Raw genomic sequence first — 18,226 nt, 5'->3', positions numbered from 1 at the left:
TCAGAAGTTCCATGACAGAAAACAATCTGGTTGGATAAATATATTATCATAATCTGTCATTTTATAATCCATAATTTTCCATCCAAATTGATAATAAATTAAGACAAACAATAATCAATTAATGGTCCTAAACATTAAAAGTGCCTGAGTGATGATAATTATTGAGCCAAAGAATTAGTTATGACAAATAATCCTGTATAACATTGTGACACAACAGATAGTTACTGCACCCATCCTGAATATCCGCTCTCAAAAGAACCAGACTTCTCTCCTCATTGGGTTTTCATTTCTCATCCTCTAGTAAAATTACCATTGTTAGTCTCACAACAGATCCAGGACCCCAAAATCAATCTCCTTTTCAAAAATGCACACTTTTCTTATTTATCCATGTATTCTTAAACACAACACTCAACATCACTAGACTCATGGTCAATGCTCACATTAATAACAAGCCTGATCAAAAGTTACCATGTATCTAGAAACAGACAAAGAAAAATGAAAGAATAATGTAAATAGTGTGGTACTGAAATGTCAAATCTGTTTGTAGCTTCTTTTTCCATAAACTTCAAAATTTAAACCTTTAATACTATGATATGAAACTTCCATTGAGAACAAAAATATTAACATATTCCTTTACATAATTCAAAGTTCATTCAAATAATGGTTAATTGACTATACTAGCAAATCTTCACTGAAATCATCCTTTTAAGGATTACAGAATCCGTAGACACTACCCTTTACGATTAGAAATATTATTGTTCCATTGTACGTTAGCACCATAAGTCATGCATTCTTAACCTTTTCTACAATTCCCTGATATGTCTGTCAGCTCAGTTACTATACATATTACAATCTGCTTTAACTTAGCACTCAACTGAAGTCTCCATATTTTATTTATTTGAAGTGACACACGACACATGCATAGTAAAATACACCAGGTGGACACATGCTTCACACAATGAGAGAAATAAAGATAAGCTGCAATCGGAGTTTGATAGATCAAGAGAAATGAAGCGTTGTTGAGTGCAGAGCAAATAATAAGCAATGACAGATAACCTGTAGAAATGGTGTCCAACTTGGTTCCTGATTGCCCTAAAAGCTCTTTACAGTTGATGGAAAAAGAAATGAAGTTCAGGAAATGTTCATATACAAATAGGGCTGCAATCAATTTATATTCATAGGCAATGATGACCGATGTGGTTTTAAATGACATCCAGGGCAGCGAAGATAATCAATTGTCTCATTTGAAGTCATGTGATGTTGTACTTCTGTCCAAGACGATTGAGTTAACCCTGTTTAAAGCCTCATCCATAAGCTGGCATGTTACACAGCAAAATGCTGTTACTGCTGAGATGAGAAAAACGATTGAATCGCCAGCCTTCTGAATTCAATGCAATAGTGTTACCAGTCAAGTATTCCAACACTACAGAAAGGGGCACCAAATGGATAAAGATAGGTTTAATGAAAAAAAAATAAGCATTTGACACCAGCTGACTTCAGCAAAACAAGCAGAGTTGTAAATGTAAACAACAGGAATTCTGCAGATGCTGGAAATTCAAGCAACACACATAAAAGTTGCTGGTGAACGCAGCAGGCCAGGCAGCATCTGTAGGAAGAGGTGCAGTCGACATTTCAGGCCGAGACCCTTCTCGGCCTGAAACGTCGACTGCACCTCTTCCTACAGATGCTGCCTGGCCTGCTGCGTTCACCAGCAACTTTTATGAGAGTTGGAAATGTATGTAGCTTTTTACATTAAACTTACTCTGCCAACTTATGCATTTGGAATTTGAGCCCACATTTGAGCCAAGATACAAGGGTGCCAATAACCTTGAATCTCAAACATCACAACACTAATGAACTTTATTTTGTGACAGAATGACAGGCAGTAAAAGGGGAAAATAATTGCAAATTATTTTGAAAAACAAACAGCATTCTAACTGATAGCAATTTAAAAAATCATTTGTATGTAAAAATAGGCATTTCCATGTTGTGCACTGATAACATTTGATACTTTATTTGTAAAGTACCAAAGTATGTGTTGGCCATTCCCCTCAAACCTATTTTGATTTTACCTCATTGAAATTCTTAATAAATCTCACTGAAAAATATGCATATAATGATAAAATGGCATTCATGCAAGAACATAACATTAGTAAAATGATGGAAGTTAAAAAATATAATTTATTTCTGGAACATCTAACACAAGATAACATCTAACAATTCGAAGAAGGAAGTCTGAGAATCGGAGCGGGAGTGCAGAGGAAGCCATTTTTGAATTTTTCGGGGTTTTTTCCTCCCCATCAACATTCAGAGAGGCGGGACTGCGCATGCCTGTAACGTCAGGCAGTGAAGCGCGGAAGATCTAAAAGGACAGAAATCCTGCTTTGGGTTTAATTCGAAGAAGGAAGTCTGAGAATCGGAGCAGGAGTGCAGAGGAAGCCATTTTTGAATTTTTCAGTTTTTTTTCCATCAGCGTTCAGAGGCGGGACTGTGCACGCGTGTGACGTCGGGCAGTGAAGTGCGGAAGATTTGAAAGAAACAGAGCCTCATACAGAGGGCAATGTAGTGAGCCAGGAGCAGAGTGAAGGCTTAAGGGCTTCGGCTCAACGGGCTTAGGCAGAAACGGGCGAGGCGAGGAAGGTTTAATATTCATTTTTTGTTGTTATTTGAGGAAAGGGGCAGTATGAGTGTGAGGGCAGTTTGTTGTTCTCAGTGCCAGATGTGGGAGGCCCTGGAGTCTCCAAGCCTCCCGGACGTCCACCTCTGCGCCAGGTGCGCCGAGGTGCAGCTCCTAAGGGACCGCGTTAAGGAACTGGAGCTGCAGCTCGATGACCTTCGTCTGGTCAGGGAGAGTGAGGAGTTGATAGCGAGGAGTTACAGGCAGGTGGTCACACCAGGGCCACGGGAGGCAGACAAGTGGGTCACGGTTAGGAGGGGGAAGGGGAAGAGTCAGGTAATAGAGAGTACTCTGGTGGCTGTGCCCCTTGACAATAGGTACTCCTGTTTGAGTACTGTTGGGGGGAACAGCTTACCTGGGGGAAGCGACAGTGGCTGTGCCTCCAGCACAGAGTCCGGCCCTGTAGCTCAGAAGGGTAGGAGAAGGAAGAGAAGGGCAGTTGTAATAGGGGACTCGATAGTAAGGGGGTCAGATAGGCGATTCTGTGGACGCAGTCCAGAGACCCGGATGGTAGTTTGCCTCCCTGGTACCAGGGTCTGGGATATTTCTGATCACGTCCAAGATATCCTGAAGTGGGAGGGTGAGGAGCCAGAGGTCGTGGTACATATAGGTACCAATGACATAGGTAGGAAAAGGGAAGAGGTCCTGAAAGAAGAATATAGGGAGTTAGGAAGGGAGTTGAGAAAAAGGACCGCAAAGGTAGTAATCTCGGGATTAATGCCTGTGTCAAGCGACAGTGAGAGTAAGAATGCAATGAGGTGGAGGATAAATGCGTGGCTGAGGGATTGGAGCAGGGGGCAGGGATTCAAGTTTTTGGATCATTGGGACCTCTTTTGGCGCAGGTATGACCTGTTCAAAAAGGACGGGTTACACTTGAATCCTAGAGGGACCAATATCCTGGCAGGGAGATTTGCGAGGGCAACTGAGGTGACTTTAAACCATAATGGTTAGGGGGTGGGAACCAAATTAAAGAGACTAGGAGAGAGGGGGTTAGTTCACAACAGGGGGATGGGAACAAGTGCAGAGAGACAGACAGGTGTAAAATGAGGGTATAAGCAAAACGTAGTAAGGTGAAAAGTAAAAGTGGCAGGCCGGCAAATCCAGGGCAAAAATCAAAAAGGGCCACTTTTCAACATAATTGTATAAGGGCTAAGAGTGTTGTAAAAGTGAGCCTGAAGGCTTTGTGTGTCAATGCAAGGAACATTCGTAACAAGGTGGATGAACTAAAAGTGCAGATTGTTATTAATGAATATGATATAGTTGGGATCACAGAGACATGGCTCCAGGGTGACCAGGGATGGGAGCTCAACGTTCAGGGATATTCAATATTCAGGAGGGATAGACATGAAAGAAAAGGAGGTGGGGTGGCATTGCTGGCTAGAGAGGAGATTAATACAATAGAAAGGAAGGACATTAACCTGGAGGATGTGGAATCGATATGGGTAGAGCTGCATAACACTAAGGGGCAGAAAACGCTGGTGGGAGTTGTATACAGGCCACCTAACAGTAGTAGTGAGGTTGGAGATGGCATTAAACAGGAAATTAGAAATGTGTGCAATTAAGGAACAGCAGTTATAATGGGTGACTTCAACCTACATATAGATTGGGTGAACCAAATTGGTAAGGGTGCTGAGGAAGAGGATTTCTAGGAATGTATGCGGGATGGTTTTTTGAACCATGTTGAGGAACCAACTAGAGAGCAGGCCATTCTAGACTGGGTTTTGAGCAATGAGGAAGGGTTAATTAGCAATCTTGTCATGAGAGGCCCCTTGGGTAAGAGTGACCATAATATGGTGGAATTCTTTATTAAGATGGAGAATGACATAGTTAATTCAGAAACAAAGGTTCTGAACTTAAAGAAAGGCAACTTTGAAGGTATGAGACGTGAATTAGCTAAGATAGACTGGCAAATGACACTTAAAGGGTTGACAGTGGATACGCAATGGCAAGCATTTAAAGATCGCATGGATGAACTACAACAATTGTTCATCCCAGTTTGGCAAAAGAATAAATCAAGGAAGGTAGTGCACCCGTGGCTGACGAGGGAAATTAGGGATAGTATCAATTCCAAAGAAGAAGCATACAAATTAGCCAGAAAAAGTGGCTCACCTGAGGACTGGGAGAAATTCAGAGTCCAGCAGAGGAGGACAAAGGGCTTAATTAGGAAAGGGGAAAAAAAGATTATGAGAGAAAACTGGCAGGGAACATAAAAACAGACTGTAAAAGCTTTTATAGGTATGTGAAAAGAAAAAGATTGGTTAAGACAAATGTAGGTTCCCTACAGACAGAAACAGGTGAATTGATTATGGGGAGCAAGGACATGGCAGACCAATTGAATAACTACTTTGGTTCTGTCTTCACTAAGGAGGACATAAATAATCTTCTGTAAATAGTAGGGGACAGAGGGTGCAGTGAGATGGAGGAACTGAGGGAAATACATGTTAGTAGGGAAGTGGTGTTAGGTAAATTGAAGGGATTAAAGGCAGATAAATCCCCAGGGCCAGATGGTCTGCATCCCAGAGTGCCGAAGGAAGTAGCCCAAGAAATAGTGGATGCATTAGTGATAATTTTTCAAAACTCTTTAGATTCTGGACTAGTTCTTGAGGATTGGAGGGTGGCTAATGTAACCCCACTTTTTAAAAAAAGGGGCGAGACAGAAACCGGGGAATTATAGACTGGTTAGCCTGACATCGGTGGTGGGGAAAATGCTAGAGTCAGTTATCAAAGATGTGATAACAGCACATTTGGAAAGCGGTGAAATCATCGGACAAAGTCAGCATGGATTTGTGAAAGGAAAATCATGCCTGACGAATCTCATAGAATCTTTTGAGGATGTAACTAGTAGAGTGGATAGAGGAGAACCAGTGGATGTGGTATATTTGGATTTTCAAAAGGCTTTTGACAAGGTCCCACACAGATTAGTGTGCAAACTTAAAGCACACGGTATTGGGGGTAAGGTATTGATGTGGATAGAGAATTGGTTGGCAGACAGGAAGCAAAGAGTGGGAATAAACAGGACCTTTTCAGAATGGCAATCAGTGACTAGTGGGGTACCGCAAGGCTCAGTGCTGGGACCCCAGTTGTTTACAATATGTATTAATGACTTAGATGAGGGAATTGGAGATGCTGCATTTAAGTTTGTGGATAACACGAAGCTGGGCGACAGTGTTAGCTGTGAGGAGGATGCTAAGAGGATGCAGGGTGACTTGGATAGGTTAGGTGAGTGGGCAAATTCATGGCAGATGCAATTTAATGTGGATAAATGTGAGGTTATCCACTTTGGTGGCAAAAACAGGAAGACAGATTATTATCCGAATGGTAGCCGATTAGGAAAAGGGGAGGTGCAACGAGACCTGGGTGTCATTATACACCAGTCATTGAAAGTGGGCATGCAGGTACAGCAGGCGGTGAAAAAGGCGAATGGTATGCTGGCATTTATAGCGAGAGGATTCGAGTCCAGGAGCAGGGAGGTACCACTGCAGTTGTACAAGGCCTTGGTGAGACCACACTTGGAGTATTGTGTGCAGTTTTGGTCCCCTAATCTGAGGAAAGACATCCTTGCCATAGAGTACAAAGAAGGTTCACCAGATTGATTCCTGGGATGGCAGGACTTTTATATGATGAAAGACTGGATCGACTAGGCTTATACTCATTGGAATTTAGAAGATTGAGGGGGGATCTTATTGAAACGTATAAAATCCTAAAGGGATTGGACAGGCTAGATGCAGGAAGATTGTTCCCGATGTTAGGGAAGTGCAGAATGAGGGGTCACAGTTTGAGGATAAAGGGGAAGCTTTTTAGGACCGAGATTAGGAAAAACTTATTCACACAGAGAGTGGTGAATCTGCGGAATTCTCTGCCACAGGAAACAGTTGAGACCAGTTCATTGGCTATACTTAAGAGGGAGTTAGATATGTCCTTTGTGGCTAAAGGGATCTGGGGGTATGGGGGGGAAGGCTGATACAGGGTTCTGAGTTGGATGATCAGTCATGATCATACTGAATGGCGGTGCAGGCTCAAAGGGCCGAATGACCTACTCCTGCACCTATTTTCTATGTTTCTAGGTAAGATACATCAAACTACCCTTTACAGTGAAACTAATAATCCAACGTGTTAGGAATTGGTGGTACTGGACCAGCAGGTTTTCTAGACTAGTGGATGTTATTTCTACTAATGCTAAAAATTCATTTTTAGATGCTACACAGTAGAATAAATTTTCCAGTGAACCAGGAAAGCTTAAACGAGGTATGGTAAGTGGGATCCTGGAAAGTGGAGAGCACAAGGGACATTATCCAGACATCCCACCCTGCAAAAACTCATTTCAGGGAGGTAGCACCACCATTTCAGGGAAGTAGTGCCCCCGCCCCCCGCAACCCCACATCCCTCCCCCCCCCCCGTCGACCTCCAAGGATGTATGTAATACTTTGTTTAGTGATTTTGTCTAATCTGTAAACCAAGTTGGGTATATGCAGAAAATGTGACATTATGTACTTACATTATATTATCATGTTTATTCTATTACAACTTTAAGCAAGTCTACAGGGAGTTTGGCCTCATCACGTAGGACATCAATAGCGTAGCTCCTTAGCAGCCAGCCAGCTAGTTTAAATAACGTCAGCTATGCGAATGAACGAGTGACACCTGTTAAACTCACCTCAACGTGTCTTTTACATTTTAACCCACCATGGGCAATAGAAAAGTCACTGTTGCAAACAGTGCAGCGAGCAACACTCATTATTTTTGAGGTCGACTGTAAAGCCCACCTACAGAGAAAACTGATAGGTCTACTTAGCAGGGGTCCCCAACACTGCACTGCAGACCGGTTTAATATTGACAATATTCTTGCGGACCGGCCGACCAGGGGCGGGGGTGTTAATCACGACCCGGGCCGGAATATAGGTGATAAGTTAATTACAAGTCAATAGCATCATAACATTTTAAGTAACATTTGGATATTAAACACACAGCGTATATTTTCCCCATACGAACATATAAAATCATTGCTACACACCAATATCGCTGAATCAGTGGAGCCCTGGGCTTGTTTTCCTGCAACAAGATGGTTCCATCGAGGGGTGATGGGAGACAGCGATACTCGAAGGGGGTTCCTTATGTCCAGTCTATTTCGCAATTTAGTTTTCGTTGCATTCATTGCAGAGATATGTTGGAAATAGAAGCAACGTTTTCAGTGCTTCCGTGGCTATCTCAGGATATTCAGCCTTGACTTTGATCCAGAATGCCGGCAGAGATGTTATGTCAAATATACTTTTCAGCCCACCGTCAAGCTCGAGGAGTTGATCTTTTTCCTGTGCTGACATGGATGACGCGTGGGTAATGACCTTGCATGCGTTCAAGTTCAACAGTGGGAATGAGGAAAGGTGCAGCTGACTCATATTGTTTCCTCGCGAGTCAGTGGTTGGGGACCACTCTTAGCACGAAGAGAGACCAATCAAGATACTCACTCTCTCTCTCTCAAAAAAATCTATTTCCAGGATATTGTATATAATTTCTGGGCGTCAGGGAGCCACTATCGATATGCAGGAGACTCCTGGAACTTCCGGGAGAGGTGGGATGTCTGCATTATCTGAGCCAGATAATGAACCATCAGGATCTTTGAATGATTGGACCATGTTTTATCAGTTTGACTATATTGATTCTTGGAATAAGAGCACTGGTGGAAAAAACAGCACTGAATGCCCTTTCCTGACTACCCTCGAGAATGTGACAGACTGATCTTCTGAAGGTGTTCTCCCAGCTCTAGTGTAGGGAGTAACAGGGTTTATACACAGCAACAAAGTAGCTGACATCCCTAAACAGGATGGATTTGCACCTCTGAAACAAAAACAACTTACCCAAGAGGTTAATGATCCCTTCGTTGTATGCTGCAAAAAGTCTAATGGCATCTTTGAAGAGTAGCATGAAAGCTGCATTGATCACACCATTTGTTAGCTCATTGGCACCGACCTATGACAAAGAAAACCAAAAGGGTTGAACTGTAACTCAAACTTATGATATTCATCTGGCTGTTATTCCAATTCTGAAGTGAATGTGGAAATGACTTAAGGAAGTTTTTTTTTTGCAATAATGCATCTTAAGTGAAGGCAGTGGAATAAGATAAAAAATTATTTTTAGAGTTTAGCAGGTGAAGACGAACACACAAAAAAAAACTTAGGAACATTCAACCACTGAGAATAGTTTGCACATGAAAATTATGTATCCTCTCAGTAATGCAAAAGTCATCATGTATTATTTCAAAACTAATCACAAATCTTGTTTTATTCTCAAAGCTACTATATTCACAAGTTAAATAGTCATTTCAAATCTATCTTGATTTTAGTATGTGTGACTGAAATTTCACTGAACATCTTGTTGTGTCCAAAAAGGTAATACATATACTGAACTCCCACAAGTTATTCAAAATATATGTTGAAAATATTTGCATCTTCGCTGTTTTTCACCAAACTATTAACATTTAAAGCCATGGGTTTTATATTGTGTATGTTACAAACATTAATTGGTCTCAATTAAAAATTACCTTACAAAACCTTAACTGCATATGAAGAGAGAGGAACACCAAAGACTTACACCACATGGACAATGTAAATGTAAAAGCAAATGAGTGGGACATTACAAACTAAATTATGGAGAACAGGCAAGTCAGTTGCCATTCATCAGAAGAGCAGTAGGAGATCAAGAAGTTGTGTGGCATATTTTGCTTTCAAAAGATTTGAATGAAATATGTAAATATAGAACAAAGAAATGAAGAGGCACACTGATATTTTAAGTTACAATTTTCAATTTGCTCCTTAAATTAAAAAAACAAGTATACTGATAAATAACTATGAAACGGGAAAAAACTTCAATGCTTTCTGAAATGGAACATTCTGAAAGCAATTTTATTTTGCACAATTTTTAAGTCAAAAATGTATCCTTATTATGAACGCGAGATTCTGCAGATGCTGAACATCTTGAACACACACCCAAAGTGCTGGAGAAACTCAGCAGGTTAAGCAGGATCCACAGAGGGAAATACAGAGTTGACGTTTTGGGCTGAATGACTCAGCCTGAAACATGTCTGTTTATTCCCCACCATAGATGCTGCCTGACCTACTGAGTTCCTCCTTGTTATTAACTACAGCTTTGAAGTTAAAGTTAATCAAACTTGGGCCACTGTGAATCAAGATACTAGCTCTAAAACTGTATAACAAAGATAATGCTCAAAAATTACAACTGTCATGAAAAACTGACTAAACAAGTAAGCTAACAAGGAGAAGGGGACAAGCAAACAAAGTTACATTTATGTGCAGACCCAGGACAGATCCACCCTGATGTTGAGATGATAACCCTCACCACCACCCAAAAGTTAAAGGCTAAATAAGTAGTTGTTATGAGACTTCAGAATCTCACTTTTACAAAAAGGAAAAAAAAAAATTTTACTTAAAGAGTTTTACTTTGATTTGGATGCAAAGAACTACAACAGGTTGTATTCACCAGCATTGCTACTGATCATCTATGCGTTTCACATTTACTTAGCTGTCCAGTCACCTTATTCTTGTTTCATGTAGCCAACCATCTGAACTGTTTTTAAGCATTGATATGATCTCCACTACCATATACTCAATTAGGTACACCTGCTCATTAATACAAATACCTTATCAGCCAAACATGTGGTACTAACTCAATGCACAAAATAATGCAGACATGGTCAACAGATTGAGTTGTTGTTCAGCCCAAACATCAGAAAGGCGAAGAAATGTGATCCAAGTGACTTTGACTCATGGTTGTTTGTGCCAGAAGGGTGGTTTGAGCAGCTCAGAAACTGCTGATTTCCTGGGATTTTCATGCACAAACGTCTCAAACAAAAAACTACATTCTGTTCTTCCACAGGATCCATCCTTCTGCCAATGATTATTAAACTTTTATTCTGAAGTGTATCAACTTACATAATTAACACAGTTGTGCTGCTTCAGTATTCAAATTACCACTTACTTTTGTAGCTTCTATTGGAAAATGTAAACGCATACATTGTATTTTCTATGTATTACAGTATTTACAATATTTACTCAGCAGTATTTACCCAAATGTACACATTGTAACAGCATTTACTCAAAGGGACATTGTATTTTCTATATTCACTATGTAACTGCTACTAGCTCAGTGGAAAGTATTCACTATGTAGCCATGACTTTTGACCTAATCACTATTAATTCATGAAGAGAACTAGAATGAAACCAAGTAGGAAGATAACGGTGGCGAGTAAGGTAATGAAATATGTGGCAGTATGTCGAAACAAGACCAATTAAGAAATAACTGTGGTTAGGGATGAGGGGACACCTGGTCTAAAAAGCAAACTAGGACATAATTAAATTGGGGAGTAAAACAATAGTGGAAGGTCAAGAGCGGATGTATTGATGATATGTGATCACAGGCCGTCTGGATATGATAATGTAGCTAAGATAGGAGATTGCTATAAAAAATGCTGTGTACAAGCCTCGATGGGCAGTCAGCTACTAGCTTTCTGATTGTCTCAGTTTTGATTTGCAAATTAAAGTTTAAAACGTCTTGAAGGATTTTCTGCGTCTCCTTGTTGTTTGTAAGAAACGAGAAACCACGACACTTCTTTCTGTCCATAGACTTAATTATCATACTTTTCAGTTTTAGCACAACCTATAAAGTTGTGCTTTCTAAACTATATCTACATACACTGCAAAACACAGCAAGTTACAAAGATGTCATTAAAACAATATCCAACTTGATAAGCAGGATAACCCACAAGATCTGAATTCAAGGCAGCATTTTCCTCAGAGGTATACCACTATAATAGGTAATTTACCAGAAATCTAGTAAATAGCAATGTCCTGAATGAGAAGGAGAAATGCGAACTAAAGCTGATGAAGCTCAAGGTAGATAACTGTTTCAAACTTGAACTGTTTCTCAAGGTAAACACCCAGTAAACAACCTTCAGATCCATCCAGACAAATGTTCATCTGAATGCTAAATCTTCTACACTCTTTGAAAGAAGACTTTAAGAACTGTGTGCGCTCTTTAGCAGTGGATTCATTCTAGCATTTATTATTTTACTTGATCAGTCTGCAGCAAGAATGTGCAAATGTCTCCATTTTTTAATGTAACTATGTTGTTCTCAATAATGCTGCCTATTTCAGATACAGGTCTCTAATTCCAGTAGTGGGAAAGTGATTGGAAGGTATTCTAAGGGTTCGGATATATAAGTATTTGATAGACAGGGACAGATTATGGATAGTCAGCATGGCTTCATAATCATAGTAGGTTGTTTTTTTTTTGAGGAAGTTAGCAGGAAAGTTGATGAAGGCAAGGCAAGGCAGTGGATGTTGTCTACATGACTTTAGCAAGGCATATGACAAAGTCTTGCATGGGAGGTTAGTCGATAAGGTTCAGTCACTCGGCGTTCAAGATAAGGTAGTAAATTGGATTAGTGATTGGCTTTGTGGGAGAAGCCGGAAGTGGTCTCCAAGTGCAGCCCTGTGATGAGTGGAGTACCATAGGGATCGGTGCTGGGTCCTTTGTTTATCATCTATATCAATGATCTGAATGATAATATGGTTCACTGATTCAGCAAATTTGCAAATGACACCAAGATTGGGGGTGGACTGAACATCGCAGAAGACTATCATGTCTTGCAGCAGGATCTGGACCAGCTGGTGGCAGATGGTTAGGGTCATAAGAAAAAGCTCTTGGCACATTGGCCTTCATAAATTAAAGTATTGAGTACAGGAAATAGGATGTTAAGTTGAAGTTGTACAAGACAAAGGTGAGGCCTAATTTGGGATATTGTGTGCAGTTTCGGTCACCTTCCTACAGGAAAGATATAAATAAGATTGAAAGAGTACAGAGAAAATTTACAAGAATGTTGCCAAGTCTGGAGGACCTGAGCGATACAGAAAAATTAAATAAGTTAGGACTTTATTCCTTGCAACGTAGAAGACTGAGAGGAGTACAAGATGATGAGGGGTATAGATAGGGTAAATGCAAGCAGGTTTTTTTTCCCCCACTGTCGGGTGGGACTACAACCAAAGGTCATGGGTTGAGTGAAAAATGAAAAGTTTAAGAGAAACATGGGGAGAAATTTCTTCACTCAAGAGGATTATGAGGAGTGTGATAAGCTGCCAGCACAAGTGGTCCATGCAAGCTCGATTTCAATACTTAAGAGAAGTTGGGATATGGAGGGCTATAATCCCGATGCAGGTCGTTGGGAGTAAGCAGTTTATATGGCTTGGCAGAGACTAGATGGGCTTGCTTCTGTGCTGTATTTTTCTTTAATCTGCTTTGGATGTTTCTGTAATTCATCATGTCTTTCAAAACTAATTAGACTACTATTTGTCCATTAAGTTCAAGTTGATCACACACTTTTTTTAAATTAAATCTACAATTTTTACCTACTTGCCATTTTTGTCAACTACTTCACTTTCTTATTGCAGATGTCTCAAATACTAATGTAAAAGGTTATTTTGGTGGCTGTTGAAGCCAACTGAAAAATACTGCTAAGAGTATTTTTCAACCAATTTTTTTGTGTACTTCGACTTGCTTACTGAAAGTTAATGCAGTTGCCAATGATTTCTAGAGAAAAAGGAAATGCATTCTTGTTATGTTTTAGGCACCCCTTAAATTATTGTTTAATTCTGTGGCCTCTTTCGGTTCATTACTTATCTTCCAGGGAAAGTATTATTATTACTACAGGAATCTTTGGCAAATCCAACTGAAATATACACTTAAAGTGGAACTTTAATAGGAATCAGTATTTTTCTGTATATCCCCTGTGCATAGAAAGAAAAAACACCTGAAAGCAGGGATTAAGTAATATTAAAATCCAAGTTCGTCAGAAAGTACTCATCTTTAAAATTCAGCAATATACGTGGGCATTATCTACACATGGATTCAAATACAGAATATATACATGCATTTACATCAACACAAGGCCAGAAATACTGTGCCCAAATGCACATTAATAAAAAGTCATATCTCACATTGAAGTCCAGCAAGGCATCCATCTGATTCTGTATAAGGGGCATAGTTTTCAGTAATTTCTCTGTGTTCATTGTTCTCATCACACCATCAGCCCTGACAAAAATAAACTGTATTAAATGTACAATGTTTACCGAAAACAAATTTGAAGTAACTTATGGACAAGAAAGTTTATATATAACTAAACATATGACTCTTGTTTTAGCAAAACTACTAATGTAACAGCTTAAAAAAATGTTTATATGAACTGCAGATTGTAAACTTGTTGCCAAAACAATTCTACATATCAAAGGCAGAAGCAAAATTTCTCTCAGGCATCAAGAGTCTTTGAATTATTTTTAAAAGCCTAGAGTGGATGAATTTGTTAAGCCAGAGATTCAAATGGTAATTGGGGATATGCGCGTAGGCAAGGCAGAGAAGAGGTTAAAATCAAATCAATTCTTATCATATTGCAAACAACAGGAATTCTGCCGATACTGGAAATTCAAGCAACACACATCAAAGTTGCTGGTGAACGCAGCAGGCCAAGCAGCATCTCTGGGAAGAGGTACAGTCGATGTTTCAGGCAGAGACCATTCATCAGCACTAACTCTTATCATATTGAATGGCAAAGTAGGCTTGAGGGGAAACTCGACTTCTATGCTTATTTGTGTGTTTGAATATCAGATATAGTGAAGAGATCTGAGATGAATGCAGTCTAGCAGGAAAATGTTAAAGGTTGAATCAGTGATGCTTTTGCTCTATCTCAGCTACAACCAGGGAAATTTGGGGAGCTTAGTATATTCAGAATCAGAATAAGGTTTATTCTCACTGTCTTATTAGATGTGAAATTTATTATATTGTGGAAGCAGTACAGTGCAAAGACAAAATCACTGAAAATTTCAAAATAACTAAATAGTACAAAAAGGGATAATGAGGTATCATTTCATAATTTATAGACCATTCAGAAATCTGATGGCAAAGAGAAAGATGATGTTTCAGGATCATTATGAAAGCACCTTCAGGCTCCTATACCTCATCCCTGATAAGAGTAATAAGAAAGCGTGTCTCAGACAGTGAGGGTCCTTAATGAAAGTTTCACCTTTTTGATCTTCGAAGGTGAGGAGAGCTTGTCCTTGATGGAGTTTGCTGAGTCTCTTGTGATCAAGTGCATTGGAACCTCCATACCAGGCTGGTATGTAACCAGTCAGAATGCCCTCCATTATACATCTGTACAAATTTGCATTGAGTCTTTGGGTGACTTACCAAATTTCCTCAAACTCCTAACAAAGTAGAGTCAATGCATGCCTTCTTTGTGATGACATCAATGTGTTGGGAATTGTGATTGGACATTGACACCCAGGACCTTAAAAGTGCTCACCCTTACCACTGCTGACCACATTACTGTATTCTCCTACCTTCTCCTTCCTGAAATCCACAATCGGTTCCTTGGTCTTTCTGGTACTGAGTAAATTATTGCTGTTGTAACATCACTCAACAAGCCAATCCATCTCACTCCTGTATTTCCCCTTGTCGCCATCTGAGATTTTACCAACAGTGGCGACATCTGTAAATTTATCAATCACATTTGAGGAATACTTAGCTACACAATTACGAATGTAAAGAGGTTGAACAGTGGGCTAAGCACGAGGCCTGAGCTGTACCTATCTTGATTGTCAGCGAGATGTTATCACCAATCCTTACTGACTGTCATCTCCTGATCAGCAAATGGAGAATCCAGTTGCACAGGGCCAGGTTTAGAAGCTTGATTAATACAGAGGGGATAATAGGATTGAATTCGAAGCTGTAACTGATAAACATCAGCCTGAGGTATGTTTTGGTATTGTCTAAGTGCCCCAAAGCAGAATGGAGATCATTGAGATTGCATCCACTGCACAAATTTTGAAGTGGTAGGCTAATTGGAGTGGGTCCAGGTCCTTGACCAGGCAGGAGTTTAATCCTACCCAGAACCAATCTCTCAAAGCACTTTGTTATGGTAAACTTCAATGCCACACTGATAGTCATTGAGGCAGCTCACCCTGCATTTCTTGGGCACCGATATAACAGCTGCACTTTTGAAATGCATGGGAACCTCATGTCGCAGCAATGAGAGGTTGAAGATGTCCTTAAACACTCCTGCCAGTTGGTCAGCACAGGTTTTCAGTTCCCAGCCAGGAACATTGTCAGGATCTGACACCCAATGAGAGTTCACCCTCGTGAAAGATGTTCTGACATCAGCCTCCAAAACAGAGGTCACATGGTAGCTGGATGCCAAAGCATGCATAAAAGACATCAAAGCTAATCAGATTTGTGAAGCGGCAACCTAGTCTGACTTCCAAACTGAATCAATGCACACAAACAGAAGCTGAAATGTGAGGATCTAGTAATTAAAATTGTACGTTGATAAGTCTGAGGAAATAGAGGAGCTTCACATGACTGCTTTGAGTCATTAGAATAGTCCATGTCCTAGGACTCATCAGCAGGCCCAGATAAGTGTGTTACACCATCACAGATTTTAATCAGTAGGTATGTTGAGGACTGTGTACTAAATAGGACAATCCATGTGTTCCCAAACCAGAGACCATGGACGAACTGGGAGAAGGTGGGGGGTTACATGGGAAGCAGGGTTTAAGGGTCGGCACAACATTGTGGGCTGAAGGGCCTGTATTGTGCTGTACTATTCTATGTTCTAAAGTCAGGCAGCATCGCCTACACCACCACACATCTTCCCAATGAACTTAATACATATTATGCATACTTTGAATAGAAGGGGATAGGTATATCACTAATGCATCTGAACCCACAATCACCATTGCAGACACAAGATCAGTCTTCCAGACAGTGAACCTGTGGAAGCATCTGGCCCAAATAGTGTTCTTGGCCATGTCCTTAGATTCTGTACAGATCAGTCACCAGGGGCATTTGCGATACACACAAAATGCTGGAGAAACTTAGCAGGCCAGGCAGCATCTATGGAAAACAGCCCTGCTGAAGGGTCTCGACCCAAAATGTCGACTTAGATGCTGCTTGGCCTGCTGAGTTCCCCCAAAGGTTTTGTGTATGTGTTGCTTGGATTTCCAACAGCTACAGATTTTTCTCTTGTTTGTGAGGGTATTTGCAGATGTTTTTAGACCTCTCATTACTTCAATCCGAGGTCCCTACTTACTTTAAGACCACCACCATCATCCCAGTACCCAAGAAAAAGGTGGTAAGTGCCTTAACTATCGCCCAGTAACTCTGACATCAACCATCATGAAGTACTTTGAGAGACTGGTCACAGCACACATCAGCTCCAGCCTCCCAGGCAACCTCAAACCACTGCTGCAAGTTGCACAACACTGAAACAAGCCTACGGAGGGAGCCACCTCCCTGGCCCTATATTCATCTTCAGAGCATCTGGACAATAAAGACATCTACATTAGACTAATTACAGACAAGAGAAAATCTGCAGATGCTGGATATCCAAGCAACACACACAAAATGCTGGAGGAACTCAGTGGGCCTGGCCTGCTGAGTTCTTCCAGCAATTTTTGTATGTTATCAACATTAGACTATTGTTTATTGGCTACATCTCCACCTTCGATATTATTATATCGAAGCAAACTTATCAGAGAATTGTGCACCCTGGCAGTCAACACCACCTTCTGCAATTGGATCCATAATTTCTTGACCAACAGATCACAATGAGTAAGGATAGGAAGCAACACCTCCACCACAATTATTCTAAACACTGGTGCTGTACAAGGGTGCATCCTCAGTCCCTACTCTGCTCCTTTCACTCATAGTTGTGCAGCCAAATTCTCCTCTACTTCCATCTGCAAGTTTGCAGATAACATTGTGTCATAACAGCAACCTTTCCCTCAATGTCATCAAAACAAAAGGACAGGTCCTTGACTTCAGGAAATGAGTGGGGGGGGGGGTGGGGAGAAGAGGAGGAGTGCACATGCTCCTGTCTTCATCACTGATGCTGCAGTTAAGACCATTGAGAACTTTAAGTTCCTAGGAGTGAACATTACAAATAGTTAGTCTTGGTCCAACCACTTAGGCGCCATGACCAATACCTCTACTTGCTCAGTAGCCTCAAGAAATTTGGCATGTCTCCATCAATTTTTTACCAATGCACCTAGAAAACATCCTACCTAGATGCATCATGGCTTGGATTGGCAACTGTTCCGCCTGTGGCCAAAAGAAAATGCAGAGACATAACTCAGCATATCATGGAAACAAGCCTCCCCTCCATGGACTCAGTAAAGCAGCCAGCATAATGAAAGATTCCTTTCCCCCTGAAAATTCTCCTCTCCCCTGTCGCATAAGCAGAAAATACAAAAGCCTGAAAGGACACACCGCCATGGTGAAGGACAACTTATACCCTATTATTAATAATAAGACATTGAAGGGTTACCTCACATGACAAGATGGACACTTCACCTCACAATCTACGTTGTTATGACCTGGCACTTTGTGTACATGGGAGTTCATTTTCTCTGTAGACTTTGTACTTAATTCATCCTTCTGTTGCTGTTTTACCTTGCACTGTATCAATGCACCACGTAATGATTTCATCTATAT

General features: G+C 40.6%; 1 protein-coding gene across 27 annotated transcripts in view; it reads right to left on the bottom strand.

The window, feature by feature from the left end:
* Positions 1 to 18,226, bottom strand: part of picalma (phosphatidylinositol binding clathrin assembly protein a) — a 188,253-nt gene that overhangs the window by 90,877 nt on the left and 79,150 nt on the right. For all 27 annotated transcript variants that reach the window (XM_063053904.1, XM_063053906.1, XM_063053918.1 and 24 more), the window contains exons 5-6: positions 13,681 to 13,774; positions 8,530 to 8,641 (exon numbers count right to left, since the gene is read on the bottom strand). In XM_063053904.1, coding sequence (XP_062909974.1) covers positions 8,530 to 8,641; positions 13,681 to 13,774 — 206 coding nt within the window. The remainder of the gene's footprint in view (positions 1 to 8,529; positions 8,642 to 13,680; positions 13,775 to 18,226) is intronic.

Source organism: Mobula hypostoma, chromosome 7 (assembly GCF_963921235.1).
Source record: "Mobula hypostoma chromosome 7, sMobHyp1.1, whole genome shotgun sequence".
In the NCBI taxonomy this organism is placed as follows: Eukaryota; Metazoa; Chordata; class Chondrichthyes; order Myliobatiformes; family Myliobatidae; genus Mobula; species Mobula hypostoma.
This window is presented reverse-complemented; position numbering and strand designations above follow the sequence as displayed.